Source organism: Brienomyrus brachyistius, chromosome 7 (assembly GCF_023856365.1).
Source record: "Brienomyrus brachyistius isolate T26 chromosome 7, BBRACH_0.4, whole genome shotgun sequence".
In the NCBI taxonomy this organism is placed as follows: Eukaryota; Metazoa; Chordata; class Actinopteri; order Osteoglossiformes; family Mormyridae; genus Brienomyrus; species Brienomyrus brachyistius.
The window spans coordinates 8,974,290-8,993,589 of record NC_064539.1 but is presented as its reverse complement, the minus strand read 5'-3'; the positions used below and the strand labels follow the sequence as shown (position 1 = coordinate 8,993,589).

General features: G+C 46.1%; 2 protein-coding genes across 3 annotated transcripts; one reads left to right on the top strand and one right to left on the bottom strand.

Annotated features, from left to right (window-relative positions):
• Positions 1-6,066: 6,066 nt before the first annotated feature.
• On the top strand, positions 6,067-14,951 carry ggcx (gamma-glutamyl carboxylase). 2 transcript variants are annotated; one of them, XM_049020532.1, is made up of 15 exons: positions 6,067-6,131; positions 6,940-7,143; positions 8,476-8,634; positions 8,725-8,890; positions 9,156-9,234; positions 9,615-9,721; positions 9,807-9,970; positions 10,519-10,820; positions 12,261-12,392; positions 12,713-12,864; positions 12,954-13,123; positions 13,358-13,488; positions 13,774-13,921; positions 14,044-14,248; positions 14,464-14,951. In XM_049020532.1, the coding sequence occupies exons 1-15, from the start codon at positions 6,101-6,103 to the stop codon at positions 14,621-14,623; spliced, it is 2,310 nt and encodes a 769-aa protein (XP_048876489.1). In that variant the 5' UTR covers positions 6,067-6,100; the 3' UTR covers positions 14,624-14,951. The 2 variants fall into 2 exon arrangements, with proteins under 2 accessions (XP_048876489.1, XP_048876490.1); XM_049020533.1 differs by lacking the exon at positions 6,067-6,131 and having other exon boundaries at positions 7,005-7,143; positions 8,505-8,634.
• ska1 (spindle and kinetochore associated complex subunit 1) lies at positions 14,911-17,515 on the bottom strand. Its single transcript, XM_049020534.1, has 7 exons — positions 17,429-17,515; positions 16,892-16,983; positions 16,528-16,652; positions 16,198-16,295; positions 15,947-16,081; positions 15,605-15,774; positions 14,911-15,465 (listed from the first exon to the last, which is right to left on the bottom strand). Exons 2-7 carry the CDS (start codon positions 16,974-16,976, stop codon positions 15,317-15,319), a joined length of 762 nt encoding a protein of 253 aa, XP_048876491.1. The 5' UTR covers positions 16,977-16,983; positions 17,429-17,515; the 3' UTR covers positions 14,911-15,316.
• Positions 17,516-19,300: the final 1,785 nt, after the last annotated feature.

The window sequence follows — 19,300 nt, the reverse complement described above, 5'->3', positions numbered from 1 at the left end:
TGCTGTCCGTAAATACAGTTTTGTGAGGAGGTTCTGGGATGGCCTTCGCGTTTGCCTGATCGTAAATGTCTTGTGACGACAGCAAAGAGATGAAAAAATAGAGTTTTATAGATTTCCCACATCTTTTAGAACTGCCAATAAGTGTGCAGCCAGGATAAACAGAGGTGGGCCACTGGTTGTCCTCTCTCGCCACTGGGATTCCAAGGACTTCAGGGCATATGGGGAGCTCTTTTGGAGCCTGTATTAACCACTGACATGATTTATTGAAAACTACTGCTAAAAATGAAAAGTCCTTAGATGAATAATAAACTACTACAACTGAGAAGCACACTTTAAATGAAAGGATTTAAGATTTGCCTCAACAGAAAGCCTTCTGGAAGGCTGTATAGTGATTGTATGTACATGCTGAGATTGACCCTGCAAATGTCAAGGTTTTTCTGTTACTAGTGAGCGTCCCTTTCAGTTATCACAAGGTCCGTGGGTCAGAGGAGGCCAAGCTGATCTGCGAGTGAGGTGATTCGTGCCAGCAGGGTTTGGTCAGCGACTTTCCACACTGAGCCCCGGAGCGGAGGCTTGTAGTGGTGCTAATCTGTGCTGTTTAGTGACAGATCCTGCAGTGACTCGACAGGGTCCTTTGTCCAAACAAACACGATGGCTAAACCTGATCGTCAAAACGTAGAACTTGTAAATACTGACAAGCTGATTCCCTGTATATGCGGACATATTCAGTCAAGGCTACGTCATGACCACAGAAACCATGCGATGGTTTCACAGAAACCATTCCGAGCCAGAAAAAAAGAGACTGAAGATGGGGCTGCTTTTTGCTGCTAAAATGACATGCCTACTGGATGCAGTTATGCGACGGGAGGCAACAGGACCATCACACACCCGGTGAGACGGTGATGGGGACGCGGCCCGGACACACAGGTACTTCCCTGCGCACGGCAGCCTTTCATTGGCCCTGCCAAGATTCCATCTGGCCGCGTTCTCCGCCGCAGCCGGCCGGCGTACGTGGCAGTCCGCACGCGCTGCCCGTTTCCAGCCTGGGACAGCCAGCGGAGAGGGGGAGGGCAATCGTGCGCACGGTGACGCCCCTGAGACCGCAGCCTCCTATTATTCTGCGTGCAGCACGTACGCTTAGCGGAGCTCACGCACTTCAGTGGAAAACCCGTCTGTTGTCGCGGCTCCGAGGCCCACGTGAATTAAGTGTTTATTTTTATTAAATTGGGCTCCGGCAGTGGCCCATTTTAGGCTGCCCCGCAGACTGACGAAAGTTACATGATATCGCTGACGCATGCTGTTTTTGGAGCGGCTCTGTTTTTACAGAAGCGAAGGAGGCCATCTGCCATAATCGCTTTCAGGCCCCTTCAGTCCTCTGTGAATCGTAATTGTGAAACACTTTAAAAAATTACTAATATTATGACAGCACCGGCAAGACATGCTTATTCATTTGTGTGGCATCTGGAACTGTCCTGTGCTTGCTTTAGCAGATGCTAAATGTATTGTAAATAAACAAAAACAGTTTATGAACTACACACCGTATGGGTGCTGGTGCTGGTTAATGAGAAACCATGTTAAATGTCTAATATGCAATAATCTGATGTAGTAGAGTTTCCGATTAGCTGCGACGTGTGAAGTTAGAAAATAGCAAGGAGAGTAGATGCTATTCCGAATTGATTACTCCAATTAAGTTCTCAGGTGTTTAGTTGAAAAAGTCTTTGTGTTTCTCAAAGACCAGGACCAGGGCGAGACCACCCTGAGACCAGGGTGTTTCTCAAAGACCAGGACCAGGGCGAGACCACCCTGAGACCAGGGTGTTTCTCAAAGACCCCTTGAAATCTGGGCAATCCAGCGCAAATCCAAAATCACAAAGCTCAGAAATGAGAAAGAGTTTAGATGTCAATTCACTCGTTTCTGTGACTAAACCTCGGTTTCCTCTGTCTTTTTTGGGCAACGACGAAAGCAACGTCTAGATCGAGGACCAGCTGAGCGGCAGACCTCGAGGACAGACGCATTTGCAGTTCCATGGCAGGGGGGAGGTTGTAATGGTCAGAGTGAAATTTCAAAAAGACGTACAGATTGTTTGTACAATTACGGAATGTTTGCACAAGTACATCGGAATGTTGGCTGCCCCCTCGGCAAGGAACTTAGAATGTAAGATAGACGAATGTGGCCTGGAGCACACATACGTAGCCACCTTTTAGCAGTCATCATGCAAATGAAGGTCTGTTTTGAAACCATTTTAAAACAAACTAGACACTATATCTTTATTTTTAAAACTTATACATATAAAACAATAAAGAGCTGAAAGGGTAATTTTATACATTTGAATGGAAAGAGTTCATCCTCCTAGAGGCTCTTGGTATGCATTTGGAAATGTAAGCGTTTTAATGATTTACATCCGAGTGTGTAGTACAGTAACACAATGTTAACTTTGTTATTTTGAGGGTTTCTGCAGCTGCGCACATCTGTACACATCTGCACACATCTGCCCCATACATGGCTTGTGCAGTTCTGGGCTGAGAATTCCATCTTTGTCACAGAGTTTGCTTTTGCTTTGACTAATATGTTCCAGTAACTGGAAGTGTACTTGTCCAGAATACATTCTGAGTCACACAATAAGAGGACACTATTACAGCAGCCTGACCTGCCTCTGGCTCAATGCGTCAGTCTGACACCCCGGATGGGACGCCAGTCTGTCAGAGGGCATGAGGCGGAGGGACACCCCGGATGGGACGCCAGTCTGTCAGAGGGCATGAGGCGGAGGGACACCCCGGATGGGACGCCAGTCTGTCAGAGGGCATGAGGCGGAGGGACACCCCGGATGGGACGCCAGTCTGTCAGAGGGCATGAGGCGGAGGGACACCCCGGATGGGACGCCAGTCTGTCAGAGGGCATGAGGCGGAGGGACACCCCGGATGGGACGCCAGTCTGTCACAGGGCATGAGGCGGAGGGACACCCCGGATGGGACACCAGCCTGTCAGAGGGCATGAGGCGGAGGGACACCCCGGATGGGACACCAGCCTGTCACAGGGCATGAGGCGGAGGGACACCCCGGATGGGACACCAGCCTGTCACAGGGCATGAGGCGGAGGGACACCCCGGATGGGACACCAGCCTGTCACAGGGCATGAGGCGGAGGGACACCCCGGATGGGACACCAGTCCACTGCAGGACACATCCATTGTAATTTCATTTTAAAAAATTATAAAACACATTCACACAAATATTAACATATAATATATTATATGTATTATATATATAATATAACATAATATAATGAAACAAAAATAGCTGCTTCTCTAAATCATCAGAAACATCTTCATAAAATAATCCGAGGATACAATAATCCCTTTTAAAGGACAAATCTGTATCATAAATGCTGAACTCTTGGCCCTTGTTTTTTGATATCTGATGTTATGGTCGTGACTACACTGCCCCCTATGGTGCAATTCACCACTCACAACAGCAGCAGTTCTTGACTGGGGTTCCTGTGGGGCCACAGTTGCACCTTGAATTGACTGCACTTGTCTGAGCTGTCATACGGACTCTGAGTCTGATTTCCCCAAGTCCTGAAGATTCCATTGGTGTAATTCATACACACATCATTTTTCTTTATGCCACCTTAAACAATTTCCTCCTGGATAATAAATGTATTATGATTCTGATTATTCTGGATTATTCTGTTATCCTAATACTAGTCATTGGTTTCATATTTTCAGTTCAAATTCCCTGAAGTTTGCAATCAAAACATCCATGTAGCTTTTTCAATCTGAACAACCAGTAACAATCCGTGTGGCTTTTATCAAAAAATAGCTGTTCAATTTAAAACTATTGAAATCCTGTAACGTCAATTATATTCTTTAACATAGCTTGCAGAAATAGGCATTATTCTGATTCCAACACTGGAAGTTTATTTCGGTGGTGCTTACAAATGTCACAGTTGGTGGCAGAGCTGCTGCTGCCAGGCCTGGTTGTTTAACGTGGCAACCCCCCCCCCCCCCCACAAGCCTTCAAAGATGGAAGGTGGAGGAAAAAAGCAAGAGGAGAAAAAAAACAGCCAACATATTGTTACATCAGGGACCGTCATCCAGTTAACAGGCGTAGACGAACCCTTGCAATGCCTAATTTTGATGCTGTTTCCTAGGTTGTCTCGTTAAGCCTCCCCTTGCACTACTGTGCGTCCTAATGTGGAACAGGTGAGACCATGTTCCGAAATGCCTTCCAACCACCATAAAACACGACAGCAAAATTCCTGAGCGAAACTAAAAAAAAAAAAAAAACAGGCGTATTAAAATGTTTAGCATCACTTCACTAGCAGCTTTTAAAGTAAACGAGTGATTTCAAAGTGTTGCCCTCAATTAATAGGACCTTAAAGAGGCTGCCACAGGGAACATGAAAGCACCCCCTCCCCCATCCCCTTTAACTTTCCATTGCTCAATAAGAATCAGTTTCCCTCTTAGGTGGCAGCTACTTTGTGCTCCTGAAAGTCATTAAGTGAAAAACAGGAAGATGCAATGGGGTCTTCGTGAGATTCAAGCCCAACTTGGCACCACGTGGTTATCTCAGCACCGTAACATGGGCCAAAAGCTGGCTTTCTTTCCAGGCTGCGACAATAGAAAGCACCGAGTACCAAGGTGGGACAGGTTATGTGGTCGACGGTTCGTTCAGAGTCATCAAGTAACAGTAACAAGTCACCCTCTTTGTCTGAATTGAAGGTTGACCAGAGCTTCGAGGGTTTGAATCCCTCCCATGATTCTGTGCCTGGGAGGAGTATTTTGTATGTGAAGTTTCTTAACTAACACCTTAATGTTAATTATAAGCTCTTAGTGTGGTCTTGTCTTGAATTATTTTTAAAGACAGTTTACAACAAGATTTTTTAGATATTAATGTTAACATTATACAGTATTGTACTTAGGGCGACAATATTTTACTTTGCAAAAAATAAAAAGGACACGGGGCACGCAAAGATAGATGTCAAAGCAACGCAAATATCCATCCATCCATCATCTTCTGCTTAATCAGAGGTCGGGTCACGGGGGGCAGCAGTCTCAACAGGGAGGCCCAGACTTCCCTCTCCCCAGCCACTTCATCCAGCTCCTCTGGGGGGATCCGGAGGTGTTCCCAGGCCAGCCGAGAGACATAGTCTCTCCAGCGTGTCCTGGGTCTTCCCTGGGGCCTCCTCCCAGTGGGACATGCCCGGAACACATCACCAGGGAGGCGTCCTAATCAGATGCCCGAGCCACCTCATCTGGCTCCTCTCAATGCGGAGGAGCAGCGGCTCTACTCTGAGTCCCTCCCGAATGACTGAGCTCCTCACCCTATCTCTAAGGGATTGCCCAGCCACCCTGCGGAGGAAACTCATTTCGGCCGCTGGCACCCGCGATCTCGTTCTTTCGGCCACTACCCGTAGCTCATGAACATAGGTGAGGGTAGGAACGTAGATCGACTGGTAAATCGAGAGCTTCGCCTTTTGGCTCAGCTCTCTCTTCACCGCAACGGAAATATGCACACACAAAGTACTCTGTAGACTGTAGAAAGCAAATGAGACAAAGCAAACTCCCGGACCCTTCAGTCGGTTTAGGTCAAAAAAGAGGGCAAAAAATGGGATGTATGCTCACCGTAATCGTACAGGTCATTATTAATTGATTTCAATTAATAACGTCCTCAAAACAAAAACCTGACAGTTCTGTAAACTTTTGTAAATAATTCACATTTTCCTGTTAACGTTTAGTTTTAAGGTAATAAATGCGCTGCCGATAAACATCACGGTATTATTACCGTATTAAACTCGTTTAACTGAGATATGATCACAGTACACTCTTTACGAGAGCCGGTTCTGCTGACCGCTTCAGGGACTAGCGGCGCGGCGCGGTGATGTAAGGCATGTGCATCCAGTAGGGCACGCCCCCGCGCAAAGACATTGTTTTTCACGACATTCCGCCGGGATTTGCGGTAACTCTGCCTGCTACGCTACGTTGTCAGTGCGGAGAGAGATTGTGTTTTACGACATTCCGCCTGGATTTGCGGTAGCTCTGCCTGCTACATGCTACTTTAGCCACGCCCCCAGGTTCTCCGTGGCATCTGAGCGGCGCAGGAATGGAGGCTAGACGACGCGGCGCAACTGCAGGTAGATCGACACCAGCGCCGTGGGGACCGTGTACAATCGATGACAGCCGTGACACTCTTTTATAAGTTTAAATCGTCGTGCATTCGCCGTATTTAAAGCTTTATTGGGAACTTTCCTCTTGCTTAATTCATAGGTTGCTGCGGAGCAGTGTTACTGTATGCAGTAGGGAAAATCGGATAGTTCATACATGGCACATCCACGACGCCTTATAAGTGTATAGCTGATTATTTTCTTTACGTAAACTAGTATTTTAATGAGTTAAAGTCTGTGAATCCTAACTATCAAATGGAGTGAGTGCGTTCCTGATTTTATTATGTAGTGATTACATGCCATGATATTGGTATGAATTGTCTGTCAGTTTGTCACCTTGATAATCCAAAATCGTAAAAATAAGGAAGCGTAGTATCGCTATTTTTAATTATTTTCGGGGATTCCTTCGATTTAAAGATCCGAATTATATTAAAATGGAATCCCAGTTAAGTTTCCCCCCTTTCTGTATGATTATAACATTGCATTGTTTGTTTTTTTTCACTGGAATGTAAAGTTTGGGGTGCGGTTTGTGGCTCAGACGGTTAGGACACTGTACCTGCGACCAGCCGGTTCATGTCCCATAATCAACACCCTGATTTCACCATTGAACCCCTTAGCAAGGCCCTAAACCTCCAGTTACTCCAGGAACTGTCTGCTTTCTGAGATATGTCTTTTGATTTGGATCTACTGTAAAATGTAGTCTACTTTTAGACACTTGGTCCTGGTTGAGGAGTAAGCAGATGACCAGGGCATGCTACCCATCCTGTGTGTGTTGCAGGAGGTCAGATGACAGAAGGGGCAGGTGGCAGGGGCACAGAAACAGAGCCAACATCAGCACTGCCAAACAAATGCACCCCCGAGAGCTGGATGAAGCGCGTATTTGGGTTCGAGAAAGGGGACCTGTCTTCCTGGGAGCGTGTTGTGTGCCTCCTGAACCGGCCCACTGACCCGGCCTCACTCGGAGTCTTCCGCTTCCTGTTTGGTAAGCTGTCACTGCAGGTGCAGAGGGCAAGGGTGCCAGTTATTTATACAGGAGAAATATAGAAACAGTTGGGGGGAGAACATTCGAGAAAACCACTTTGTGGGGAGGGGGCAGTGTGTGGCCCAGTGGGCAAAGCCTCTGTGCCTGTGATCGGAAGATTGCAGGTCCACCACCAGAACAGTCACGTGTCGTCATCCCTCGAGCAAGGCCATTAACCCCCAGCACCGGGGGGGCTGCACACTGGCTGACCCTGTGCCATGGCCCCCAAACTTGCTGTCACCTATCTGTGTGTCGCATGGACAACAAGTTGCAGTAGGCAGAAAGAGAATTTTCCCCTGAGGATTAATAAAGTATCACTATTCTGTAATATATTTGTATTTATTTCACTTGTTCAAATACCTTTTCATTCCAATGTTTGCTTGTTTCATAATAGTTACGGTTAGTCGGAGTCAGATTTGGCCAAACATTTGTTCTTTGACACTGTCCACTGTCTCACCTGGGGTGGATGCAGCTGTGTGTTCAAATGCCCTGTGTCTTCTAATGTCATGTGCTGCTGTCCTCGAACTCCTAAAAACACCATATTTATAAAGCTGTTCGTTCATGATCTATTTTGTAAGATTTTTTTTAAAAACACACACACAGTGTAAAAATAAAACTTGATTTTGGTCCAGTGGTCTCATAAACACTGGGTTTAACATACCAGGAATGTTAGAAAAGTATGGCCTGCATGATCACCCTGAATGTCTGCATCGCTTGTAATTTTGGTTTTCAAAATCATCTGTGATTTTTGTGGAACAAAAAAAAGTTCAGCTTCTGTGTTGAATGCTTTTTAAATGTAAATTTGTGTTTGGTGGGACAGCAATGGTGAGGAATTCTGGACAAGATAATCCTCTTTGAAGTCCAGAAGGATCGAACATGTGAGACTCTGGCACCTGTAAATCTGTAACTTAGGTTTGTAGATTTGAGAGGCCGCTTGGTGACCATGTCTTACAGGGTCATATTTTAAATGTTAATGAAGTTTAACAAGCTGAGTGCCTTTCTTGGTTTGAGTCAGAATTTATTAAAGATTTTTGTATTTTGTATTCCGTATTTGCCTTTCGACCGCCGATTCATGTCATGCATATCGGAGATTTTTGACGAATTCTTTGAAGTGTCTGAACTGCACTGGTCCTTTGATATCCTGCTTATTTAATTTAATTACCGGCGTGAGGGTGCTTCTGGCGAGGCAACGTGAAACTCATTTTGCATGGCCGGTCAGAAGCCGGGATCTCCTGTTAACGTGACCCTCGCATTTTTTTTCCTCGTGTGAATTGCGTTCCAATGTCGGATCAGGCCTTCTGATGGCATTGGATGTTACTCAGGAGCGAGGCCTCAGTCACCTGGACTACAAGTACCTGGATGGGGCACCGATATGCCGCTTCCCGCTCTTTGACTTCCTGGAGCCCCTTCCGATGGACTGGATGTATTTTGTGTACGTGGTCATGTTCTTAGGTGAGTACTTGAGTCAAGCTCCTCTCCATGTCTGAGCGTGAGGTTGTCGCTCTCTCTGACCTGTTTCTCCTACGCTGTGTGGACCTCCAGGAGCTGTGGGCATCATGCTAGGTTGTTTCTACCGCTTCTCCTGCCTGATGTTCATCTCCACCTATTGGTACATCTTCTTCCTTGACAAGACAGCCTGGAACAACCACTCATACCTCTATGGCCTTATCGGCTTCCAGCTCACGCTCATGGATGCCAACAGATACTGGTGAGCAATCTACTGGTGCTTCAAAAAAAGTTCATGTGCTTAATGTGGGATCAGTTAAGCTCTTAATGGTACTTAAGAATGTTGTATATTCAATCGTAGTCATCTTAAGTGTCTTTCTGCAGTAAGAGTACATTTCCAGGGAATTATACAGTATTTTCAAGTTGCTCTTTTGCCCACCCGGGGTAACTTAGGCATGTTTTGGTTGTCCTGCATGGTTACTGTTGACTTGGTTGTGGTCAGACCGTTGTTTCCTTGTCCTTTTCAGGTCTATAGATGGACTATGGAATCCTAGAAAGCGGAATGCCCATGTTCCGCTGTGGAACTACACTGTCGTCAGGACGCAGGTACACTGTCGCTCAGATGTGCAGCCATGGTCCCTGGAATATCCTTTAGTGTCTTACTGGGCATTTCATCTTCTCAGGGACACCCAGATTCTGTGCTGTAGACTCCCCCCCCCCCCCCCCCCATGGTTTACAAATGAGAATGTGTGAAATGGGATCGATGCATTAAACAGTTTTGAGATTATCACTCGCATAAAATGGCAATTTCTGTAAGTTAAGGAGTAAATGAATGAGTCAAAAGTAAGAAGATATTCAAAGTAAATAATTACAAATATGCTTACATTTGTTCACCATGATCTGAAGATTCAGCTGACTGTTGCCTGGAATCACGTTTGGGAAAACTGTGTTTGGGCTAGGAAGTCTCAGTCATTGCCCTGTTGCAGATATTCATCGTGTACTTCATCGCTGGTATCAAGAAGCTGGATGCTGATTGGGTGGAGGGCTACTCCATGCAGTACCTTGCTCACCATTGGCTGTTTGACCCTTTCAAGTAAATAATTTTGCATTGCTTACATTGGCCTGTGTGTAAACAGTGGTGTGCATCAGCCTTCGTTTAATGGTGTCATTACTGGTAGGCTGATCCTGCCTGTGGAAACGGTGAGCCTGCTGGTGATCCATGGATGTGGGCTGGTGCTGGACCTGTCTGCTGGCTACCTGCTCTTCTTTGATGCCACGCGGCCCTTCGCCATGATCTTCATCACCTACTTCCACTGCATGAACTCCCAGCTGTTCAGCATTGGTGAGGAAGGGGCCCGGCTTTCTGGCTGTCCTCCGGGGGGCTGTCCGCAGCCTATTTGCCATCTTTGAACAGATGGCTGATGCCAGATTTTCACGAGCAGGCACATGCCAAGGGTGGGTGGCAGCAGTGGGCCAGGCCGCTGCCCCTTTGCCCTCCTTGGCTGAGTTGTCCCTCTTGACCAAACATACAATTCAGTAAACACATGGGCTGGAACAGGTTAGCAATTAGACTGACGCTTGTTGAAATACGTCTTTCGTTTCGGGGGGGGCTGTGTGCTTTATTTTTCCACATCGAAACAGAGATCTTCTGTTCACTAAACTGACTGTCCATTTTGTTTCCTGCAGGTGAGTAGACGTCACTGAAACACTGAATTATACATTGTGACTTAGTCTTTTTGATTGATTTTTCTGTTACTAATACAAATGTTTGTGGTTTGAACAGCAGAGATGCACAAAGTGCTGTTATTGCAGGCCGCTTAAGGCCTGCCCCGCCCGAGCCCCCCAGCCCTGATCTTTGAGTCGCTGCTGTACCCGCTCCCCCCCAACCAGGCATGTTCTCCTACACCATGCTGGCCACCACCCCCCTCTTCTGTTACCCCGACTGGCCCAGACGCTTCTTCGCCCGTTTCCCGGAGTTCCTCGGCCCCCTGCTACCGCCTGTGGCTCCGCCTCCCCAGCCCAGCGTTTCCTGCGTGTACCGGCCCCCCCAGGCCGCCTCCTCGGACTGCCAAACGCCACCGTCAGCTACCACGCCCTCCAGACCGGGCCTGAAACACAAACTGGGGACACTGTTTACCCTCCTCTATGTGGCAGAGCAGTTCTTCATGCCGTATTCCCACTTCATCACGCAGGTGAGGGGTGGTGTGAAATGACCGACTCTCCTGATGTAGGTAGCTGCTGTGGAAAATATTCTTGTCGAGGAATTGCATTGAAAAATGTTTCTTTTAGTAACATTAATGTCTGATTGTACGTTCAGCACAGCGTCATCTACGGTAAAATCAGTGTAACAGTCAGCCGTGTTGGTGGGTTTGCCCTCTGTGTCAGAGACGCTTTGGAAACAGGGAATATGCAGGTGACTCAGAGATCAGGAGCGAAGGCTTCTGGTTTGGCAGGAGTGGAAATTGGGTGGATCAGATGTTACAGAAATGCTTTCCCATAAATGCTGATTCAGCTCTGTGCTCAGAAAAGCAGAACCAGGTGTTTTTCAAATATGAAGTTTGACCTCTTTAGGGGAGAATATATGTCTATAACTGAACTGTCTTTTTGTTACAAGTGTAAGCAGGATTGGAGTATGAGCTACACAGCATCTTTCAAACAAATCAAGAACCTAATAAGACAGTTCCAGAGGTGGAGATTTCAGGTCCAGAGAGTATAAATTCAGACCAAGATTTTGTTTCAACCAGCCAGTTGAGTGTAAAGAGTCACAAATACAGAATACTGAACTGGTTGCTTGAAACGAAATATTGGTCTGGATTTGTACTCTCTGGACCTGACAGCTCCACCTCTGGACAGCACTTACTGTCTGCAGAAAGTGCAACATTACCAGCAAGTAGGCGACATGGAGTGATATTAGGATACTGGAACAGGAGGATCTTCAGGTGTTTCTTGAAGGTGGAGAGGGTATTTCATGACTGGTAGTGGTTTTAGCAACTCATTTCACCATCAGGAAACCATGCATGGGAAACTTCTGGAGAGAGACTTCTCTCTTGGTGCAGGGATCTCCAAGCGGCACTGGTTTTCTGACCAAAAGGGGAGAGGTGGGACATGGGTTGTGAGGGCCCTTTTGATGGAGATGGGTTCCTGTCCATTAATGGACCTGTAAGCCAGCAACAAGGACTCGAACTTAATGCGAGCACCAATAGGGAGCCAATGAAGAGAGACATGGAGGAGTGTGACATGAGAACACTTGTGCTGAATGAATATCAGATGTACTGCAGGACCACCTGGAATCATCTGCATTGATCTGATAGCGCAAGCAGGTGGACCTGCAAGTAGAGAGTCGTAGTAGTTTAGTCACGAGATAAGTGTCTCGACTAGAAGCTGATCTACATAGTGAGACAGAAAAGGTCTGATCTTCCTGATGTTGCACAGGGTGAATCCGCAAGACTGAAATACAGCATCTATGTGCTCAGCAGAGGATAGCTGGTCATCTATGGTCACGCCTAAGTTCCTGGAGGACCTTGATGGAAACCTGTGCTTGCTGCTATGTTATGGGATCTGCTCTACTCTCAAATGAGCATCACAGTTCATATCTGTGCCTGATTTTCACTATGTGATCCTATGTGATCCAGGGCTACAACAACTGGACCAATGGCTTGTATGGGTACTCCTGGGACATGATGGTCCATTCACGCTCTCACCAGCATGTGAAGATTACGTACCGGGATGGCAAGACGGGTGAAATTGGGTACCTCAACCCAGGCGTGAGTTATTCGCCAGTTCAAGACCTCAAAGATTATGTAGCATTTATACAAAATAAGAAACTAGTTTTAAAATTCAAATTTGTCAAGAAATACTGGTACCAAGATGATATAGAAATTCTTTAAGTACATTTCTGGCAGTAGGGTTCACTGAAAATAAGCCCTGTTACTCTGTAATGTTTTGTGCAGTAGTACTACTGTCTATGAATGAATGCGCGATTGGAGAATGTGACTAAAACCTTGTTTGGGGGGGGGGGAGCTACAATGGGTGACTATCTAACAGCTGATTGGCCAGTTTTATGAGTGAACTTTGGTGCCCCCAGGTGTTCACACAGAGCAGGCGCTGGAAGGACCATGGAGACATGCTGAAACAGTACGCGAGCTGCCTGAGCCTCTACCTGCCGAAGTACAACATCTCGGAGCCAGAGATTTACTTTGACATCTGGGTTTCCATCAATGAGCGCTTCCAGCAGAGGTGGAGTCACGCTCACACATGCATATATCCTTGACCTCGAGACGCCTTGCAGGAATGACCAACTTCTGGATCTCTATTTTGCCCTCTAGGATCTTTGATCCTCGCGTGGACATCGTGAAAGCTGAGTGGTCCCCCTTCCGACCCAACCCCTGGCTCATGCCCCTCCTGGTGGACCTCTCTCCCTGGAGGACCAAGTTCCTGGAGATCGAGGGCACCCTTGACAACCAGACCGAAGTTGTGTTCATCGCTGATTTTCCAGGTTCGTTCCATCCAATCGGTAGAGTTCTCCCGTTGTCATGGCAAGGCTAATGCAGAATGTGCTAAAGTAATGCCACATATTTAGATTCACCTGACAACTGGTGTGGGGTGGAGGCCAGTAGTAGTAAGGGTGGATAAAACCTATAAGATCTGAAGGCAGGCTGAATTCTGGCTGCCACTCTGACTGCTAGATTTCATGCATAATTCCCATAATCTCCACTCACCCTCCCCCAAGGCCTCCACCTGGAGAACTATGTGAGCGAAGACCTGGGGAACACCAGTGTTCAGCTGCTGCAGGGTCAGGTGGCCGTGGAGATCATGGAGGAAAAGATGAACTACACCCTTCATCCCGGGGAGAAGATGAAGGTGCACAGCTATCTACCTCCCAGTATCTGTCATTTGAGTGTAGCCACTTAATGTCCATTTTTATACCAATGGATAGTTTAATAAACCAGGTTGTGTTTATTAGTACACTGAAAGACATAAACACCAAGGCTCCTCCGTGGATTTTTGCTTTATTTCCCTAACTGCTATGCCATCTGCCATTTACTGGTTGGCAGCCAGTGACTTAGTGGCTGATTCTCGGGTCAGTCTGCGTCCTTATTCTGGCTTCAGTGAAATGCTCATGTTTTCCCACTCGGACCTAAACAGCTGCCCGCCGGGGCGTACCACAAGGTATACACAGTGGGGGGGGAGCCGTCCTGCTACATGTACATCTATGTCAACACTACAGAAGCGGCGCTGCAGAGGAACTTCAGCCAGCTGCTGGAGCTACAGGAGCGAGTGCGCAATGGCACAGGTCAGACAGTCTGCAATAGAAGGAGCTTCCGTTATTCTGTATGTGGCTCAAAATAACCTATTATAATGGCCAGCCTTTACTGTAAAACTACATATCCCATCATGCCTGCCGGCAACCTGCAGAGACAGAGCCGCTGCCCCCTGAACTTGCGCCCCTTATTGGGGAATATGAGGCTGAGGGGTCAGAGGTCAACGTGAGCAACCCGGTGCTGCAAGTGTTCTTGCGAAGGCAGCGGCGCATGAAAGAAGTGAAGAAGCGCAGGGAGGCATCCTTCCTGCAGAGACTGCACCGCTTCGCCGTTAAGAAGTACTACATGCTGCGACGGGGGTGAGTCGCACCCTCACACAGCGACAGCTTATTACCTTGTTTTGTAATGTACTAGTCTCACTTGTATGTTACTTATAACAAAAGCATTTGCTAAATTAGTGTCAATAGTAAATAATGCAGCTTAAATGCAAGCTAAACCTGGTACATGTTTGCTAGTGACCTAGAATAGAATAGCTTATGTGTTGCTGTACCTCTCCGCTCCCCCCTTTGCGTAGTTTCCTGATGACGGCCATCGCCCTGCGTAACCTGGCCCTTGGGCCCCCGCCACTTGAGCAGCTGACACTAGAGGTTGCCTACGCCACCATGAGGGAGCCCAACTCTCAGGCGAGCCCGGATGACGACCTCAAGCACGACGTGGGCCACGGCGAGCTTTGAGACAGCGGGCGTGCTGCAGATCTGTCTGTTACCAAGTTGACTGATCATGGATTTCATCAGTTACTGACCTGGGGGGGGGGAATTGTGTGTAGATCATTCCAGATTAAATAATGGCCGATACAGTTGGCACCCTTTTTGAAATGTCGTGTCAGGCACTGAGCTGCCACCCAGTGCTTATTCCTCAAATAAGCTAATAGTGAAATCGAAGGCCACTTGTCAGTGGAATATGAATGCTTATGTTAAGCGACTGCTGTTTTCAAAAAAAAAAAAAAAAACTCATTCCTTAGTTTGATTATGGTAACCTTTAATAAAGAAATGAATTTATTTATCTCCGGCTCTTCCTTTCTCTCAAATGAAAAGATTTTTGTACAAAACAAAGAACAGGAAAAGCACACAGCAATGTTTGGTTAGAAGAGTGTTTGAGTTGCACATACGTAAGCTAGGCAGCCTTGACCCATTTCACTTTCACAGGATCCCTCATGCTTCTAACACAGGGTCCAGCCAATCCAGGCCAGAAGGAAAGGAAATGGAAAGAACCACCAGAATGTTACTGAGCTTTTCAGGCACTGAGAATTATGACCTGGCCTGACACCCAGATGGGAATGTTTGTGGCATTTTCCGCCAGGCCCTGGGGCCCAGATGGAAACCTCTCAATCTGCAGGGCTGTAGCCCGCACCACGGGGAGGGGTCCGGTTACAGCAGGACGTAGCGCGTCAGGCCGCCCCCCCGCAGCTCACGTAGCCGCTGGCAGTGTCTCAGCATGTTCAGCATACCCTGGAAGCGCTTGTCCACCTTCAGCTGAGTGAACTCCTTTATGTCAGCCTCCACCACGAAGAAATGCCCTGCAGAAATAGTCTGTGGGTCGGTGCCACGTGGAGCCCAAGTACTGCAGAACACTCATCCGTAAAAGTCGCGCGAAGCTGATAAAGGTTCTGCAAGTTCAACAATCAAGACGGGCAGTTAATAGAATACTGTAGATACCTTTGGTATCCTTGGTCTCCTCGTCCTTGAAGCGCTGGTGCAGTTTGCGTGAGGCGCTGCTCAGTGTCTTGGCCGACTGCTGCAGGATGCTGTACTTCCCCGTCACAGCTGCGTTTATCCCCTGTACCACAGCATTGAGCTGGCCGTGCATCACACGGCCTCTCATATATCTGCCGGCAAAGACGGCAACGCGACTTAATGTGGAAAACCGAGAGACCCTCGCATTTGAGCAAGGTCCTTAAGGAGCACAGCATTCTGGGAGGTCAGGCATAAACCCACACTAAGAGAAAACAAGGGGTCACTGCTACGTCTGACTGGCAGGGTACTGAGGCCAGAACTCACGGAGGAATGCTGTCAAACTCCTGCACAGTGATGTACTCCATTTCCCGTGTGGGATTATGGGTATTTTTCCGAGGTTGGTCTTTTTCTGGGGCCACCTGTACCTCTGAAGTCTTGCTCTGAGCTGGAGCCAGACCACTGGTGCAGGGTGGAGAAGACCACAGCAGGGAGAAAAATACAAAGCAAATTATTATTAATGAATAGTGTTTTGGTTAACAAGGTGCACAAACCCTATTGTATCCTAAACTCCTCACTTGATTACTGGCTGGCTTTTCCTGGGCATATAGGCTGGGGTATTGTCCTTCAGGTGACTTCCATCTCGCACATCCTCCAGGAAGAACTCTTCAAGTTCCTGCAGCCAGCACAGAGGTTGATGCCTTCAAACACATCTAATGAAACCTGTTCAGTTACTAGTGGATGGCTGATCCTACAGTCTTAGGCCACTTCTGTCTCATTGGGTCCAACATTCTCATGCCTTCGCTGAAACAGTGGCAGCCAGAATTCAGGGCCATCAGAGCAGATACTCCTTACCCAGTGCGTTAATCACATGGTCTCAGTGAACTAAGCAAAATGCTAGCCCATACCTTTAAGCATGCCAGCATGTACCTCTGCTGCCCAATGTGTTTCTCTAGCTGGTCCAACAGGCCGTTGATTTCAAGGACGTCCTGCCCTACCTTGAGGAGAATCTTCCGCTTGTCAGCATCTTGCGCTGAAGGAACAACAAAAGTAGATTACGACAAATGTGTCATTTTTAAAGTACGATTTACACGTGAACAGCCTTAATTTAGAGCACAGCGATCCGTAGCAACTGAAGGGAAACACGCATGCAACGTCTTGCCCAAGTATATCAGCTAAAGCTAATTAAATGGATTCTTTTCAGGAAAAGAAATACCCATACTCCAGAAATAAAGTTTAGGTCATAAAGAGAGACTGCAGCTTCGCCCCTACCGAGACTGCGCAGCTCCAAGACCCTTCTTATGGATGATATCTTGTCGTTTATGTGCCGAGTGAGGTCTTCTAATTCCCCCGACATGATATTTCTTACGGAGCAGACAGAAAAATAATGCTTTAATCACTAGCAATTTTGGCATTATGTCGCTACAAACAAACAACATTTAACATTAACAGTGATAATCACTCGTACGCAGACGCCATAATTTCATAAACGCAAACATGTAAATAAGGTTTTGCCTTGATGTTACATAAAGGCGAGTATAAATACCAGAAATTATGCGAAGTATTCAAAAATTGCATTTTACAGTTTTAAAACCGAAAATCTGGCTAAATTACAATAGCAAAAATTTTGTAACTATCACAATATAACCAATTGAAAGCTGAGGAGTTTGTTATTAGCACGTTACGTAGCAAATAAAGCATTAATCGACAGTAACGAACTTAATAATAATACACATCTTATACATAATAACATTTCATGATTTATCGAGTTTAGGCTTCTAGCTACTATACATCGGCACTGTAACTTACTCGAGACGAAGGAGAAAATCCAAAATACAGCGGTTCCCTCCTTACGCGCTTCTATTTGAAACTTCCCTCGTCACGCGTCGTTTCTACGTCACCTTCGGAATGTTTTCGACATCATGCTGCGCATTATTTGGGTGCGTTCCTGCGCGAGCTTCTCATCAGGTCTCATCAAACCTCTTGGGGAGGCAGGCTCCTACCGCCACTGTCATTTATTAACTTTATGCATTTTGCACATTTCACTGCACATATTAAACATTTTCAGTCACACTCTTTCTAAAAATGTTAACGATGCTATTCGTACAAGTATATACGTGCTTGGCAGTTTTAGAAGGAATGTGCATATGCAAAGTATTTTTTTAAACAAGACTCATAACAATCATACTGTAATTAATCCCGTGTTTTCTGATGCCAAGTGTGGTCCATGTAGTATTCTTGACTGGCTCCCCTGTGTTCTGTTTGTAGCCTCTCAGCTAAACTTGGTTGCCTCAGATGAGTTTAAACTAGGCTGAGCTCAGTCACTGTTTTCTTAGACAAAACATCTTACCTGTAATTAGCCAGAATGCCCATATGCCCAACCCTTACATATTACAACCTGCTCATATCCTAATGCTTTTGTTTTATAATGTATAAGTCTTCCATGCCCAATGAAAATGAATGCCTCTGGTTGCAATGTCTGGCGTCAACAGCTTCCAAAAGCTCAATGTAACAGTTTTCAGGTGTTGTGATAACTCTAATCTACCATCCTGGTCAAATATGAATCATTGAATTTCAGGACCAGAATATAAAATAAACTTAAATAAATTATAATACTGACCCCCCCCCCCCAAAAAAAAAAAAAAAAACAAAAAACCTAAAAGCACTCAGGCCCCTACCATCGAACTTTTTTTGTCCTGTTCGATGTCCTTCCTGTAATATGACCTTGAAGTTGAGTTGCTTTTGATCCTCTCATGTAGTAGAAGCACAGAACCACTCAGAAACAGTCAGGATATCCAAAATTAAAAGGTAACTTAGAGGTAAAGTGTCAACATTTATCTGAATTCAGGACTCATCAAGCTTAATATGTCAGGACATCCTCACAATATATTTAAAGGGGTCAAACTTTAAATTTCAAATCAAAATCATTCAAATTCCTACCTTTATTTAGCATGTTCTCTCTCTTGTGAACTGTCAGATTTTGATTAAAAAAAACAAACAAACATTAATATTGCCTCAAAGGTGCAGGAACCCAATTTAATATCTGCTCAACACCCTATACGACGGAACAGCCTCCGCAAACAACCAGATTACAGCCATGCTTGTCCAGAAGTCTGGGGTACACCCTCTCCTTCTAAAATGCATGTGTCCTTATACACATCCTTACTATAACAATTTCATTGTCTAGGCTGCCAGAGGTGACTCCTTTATTTTTCAAAGAATGCAGCTAGACATAACACTACAGAGCTTCTCAAGTGCGTCACAGGTCAGTGTATGAGGTGAGTGTATTTCTTTGCCGTGATATTACATAGGTTCAAGTTCAAACTCTTGCCATATGTATTAAATATATACAATGAAATATTTATGCTCTTGTTCTTTCGCTGCCTTACAGAAAAGATGTACTGTACATTTCACTAGTCTCTGAAAACTCTGGCCATCTCATGTCTTCAGGCTGTGTATCAGGTACTATTTCAACTATTACATGACCAGGGGATCCATGTATGGTCACCTGAGGATGGTGATCATCATCAGTTCGGTGGTCTCAGAAAGGTCAGCTCAGGACTTTGATATATTGGGTCCTCACTACTCTGTGCTGACTGTATCACACTATTTAAGTGTTTTGAAATTAATACATCTGCATATGATTCTTGACCTATGGAGCCTCGACTTATATTCTGGGAG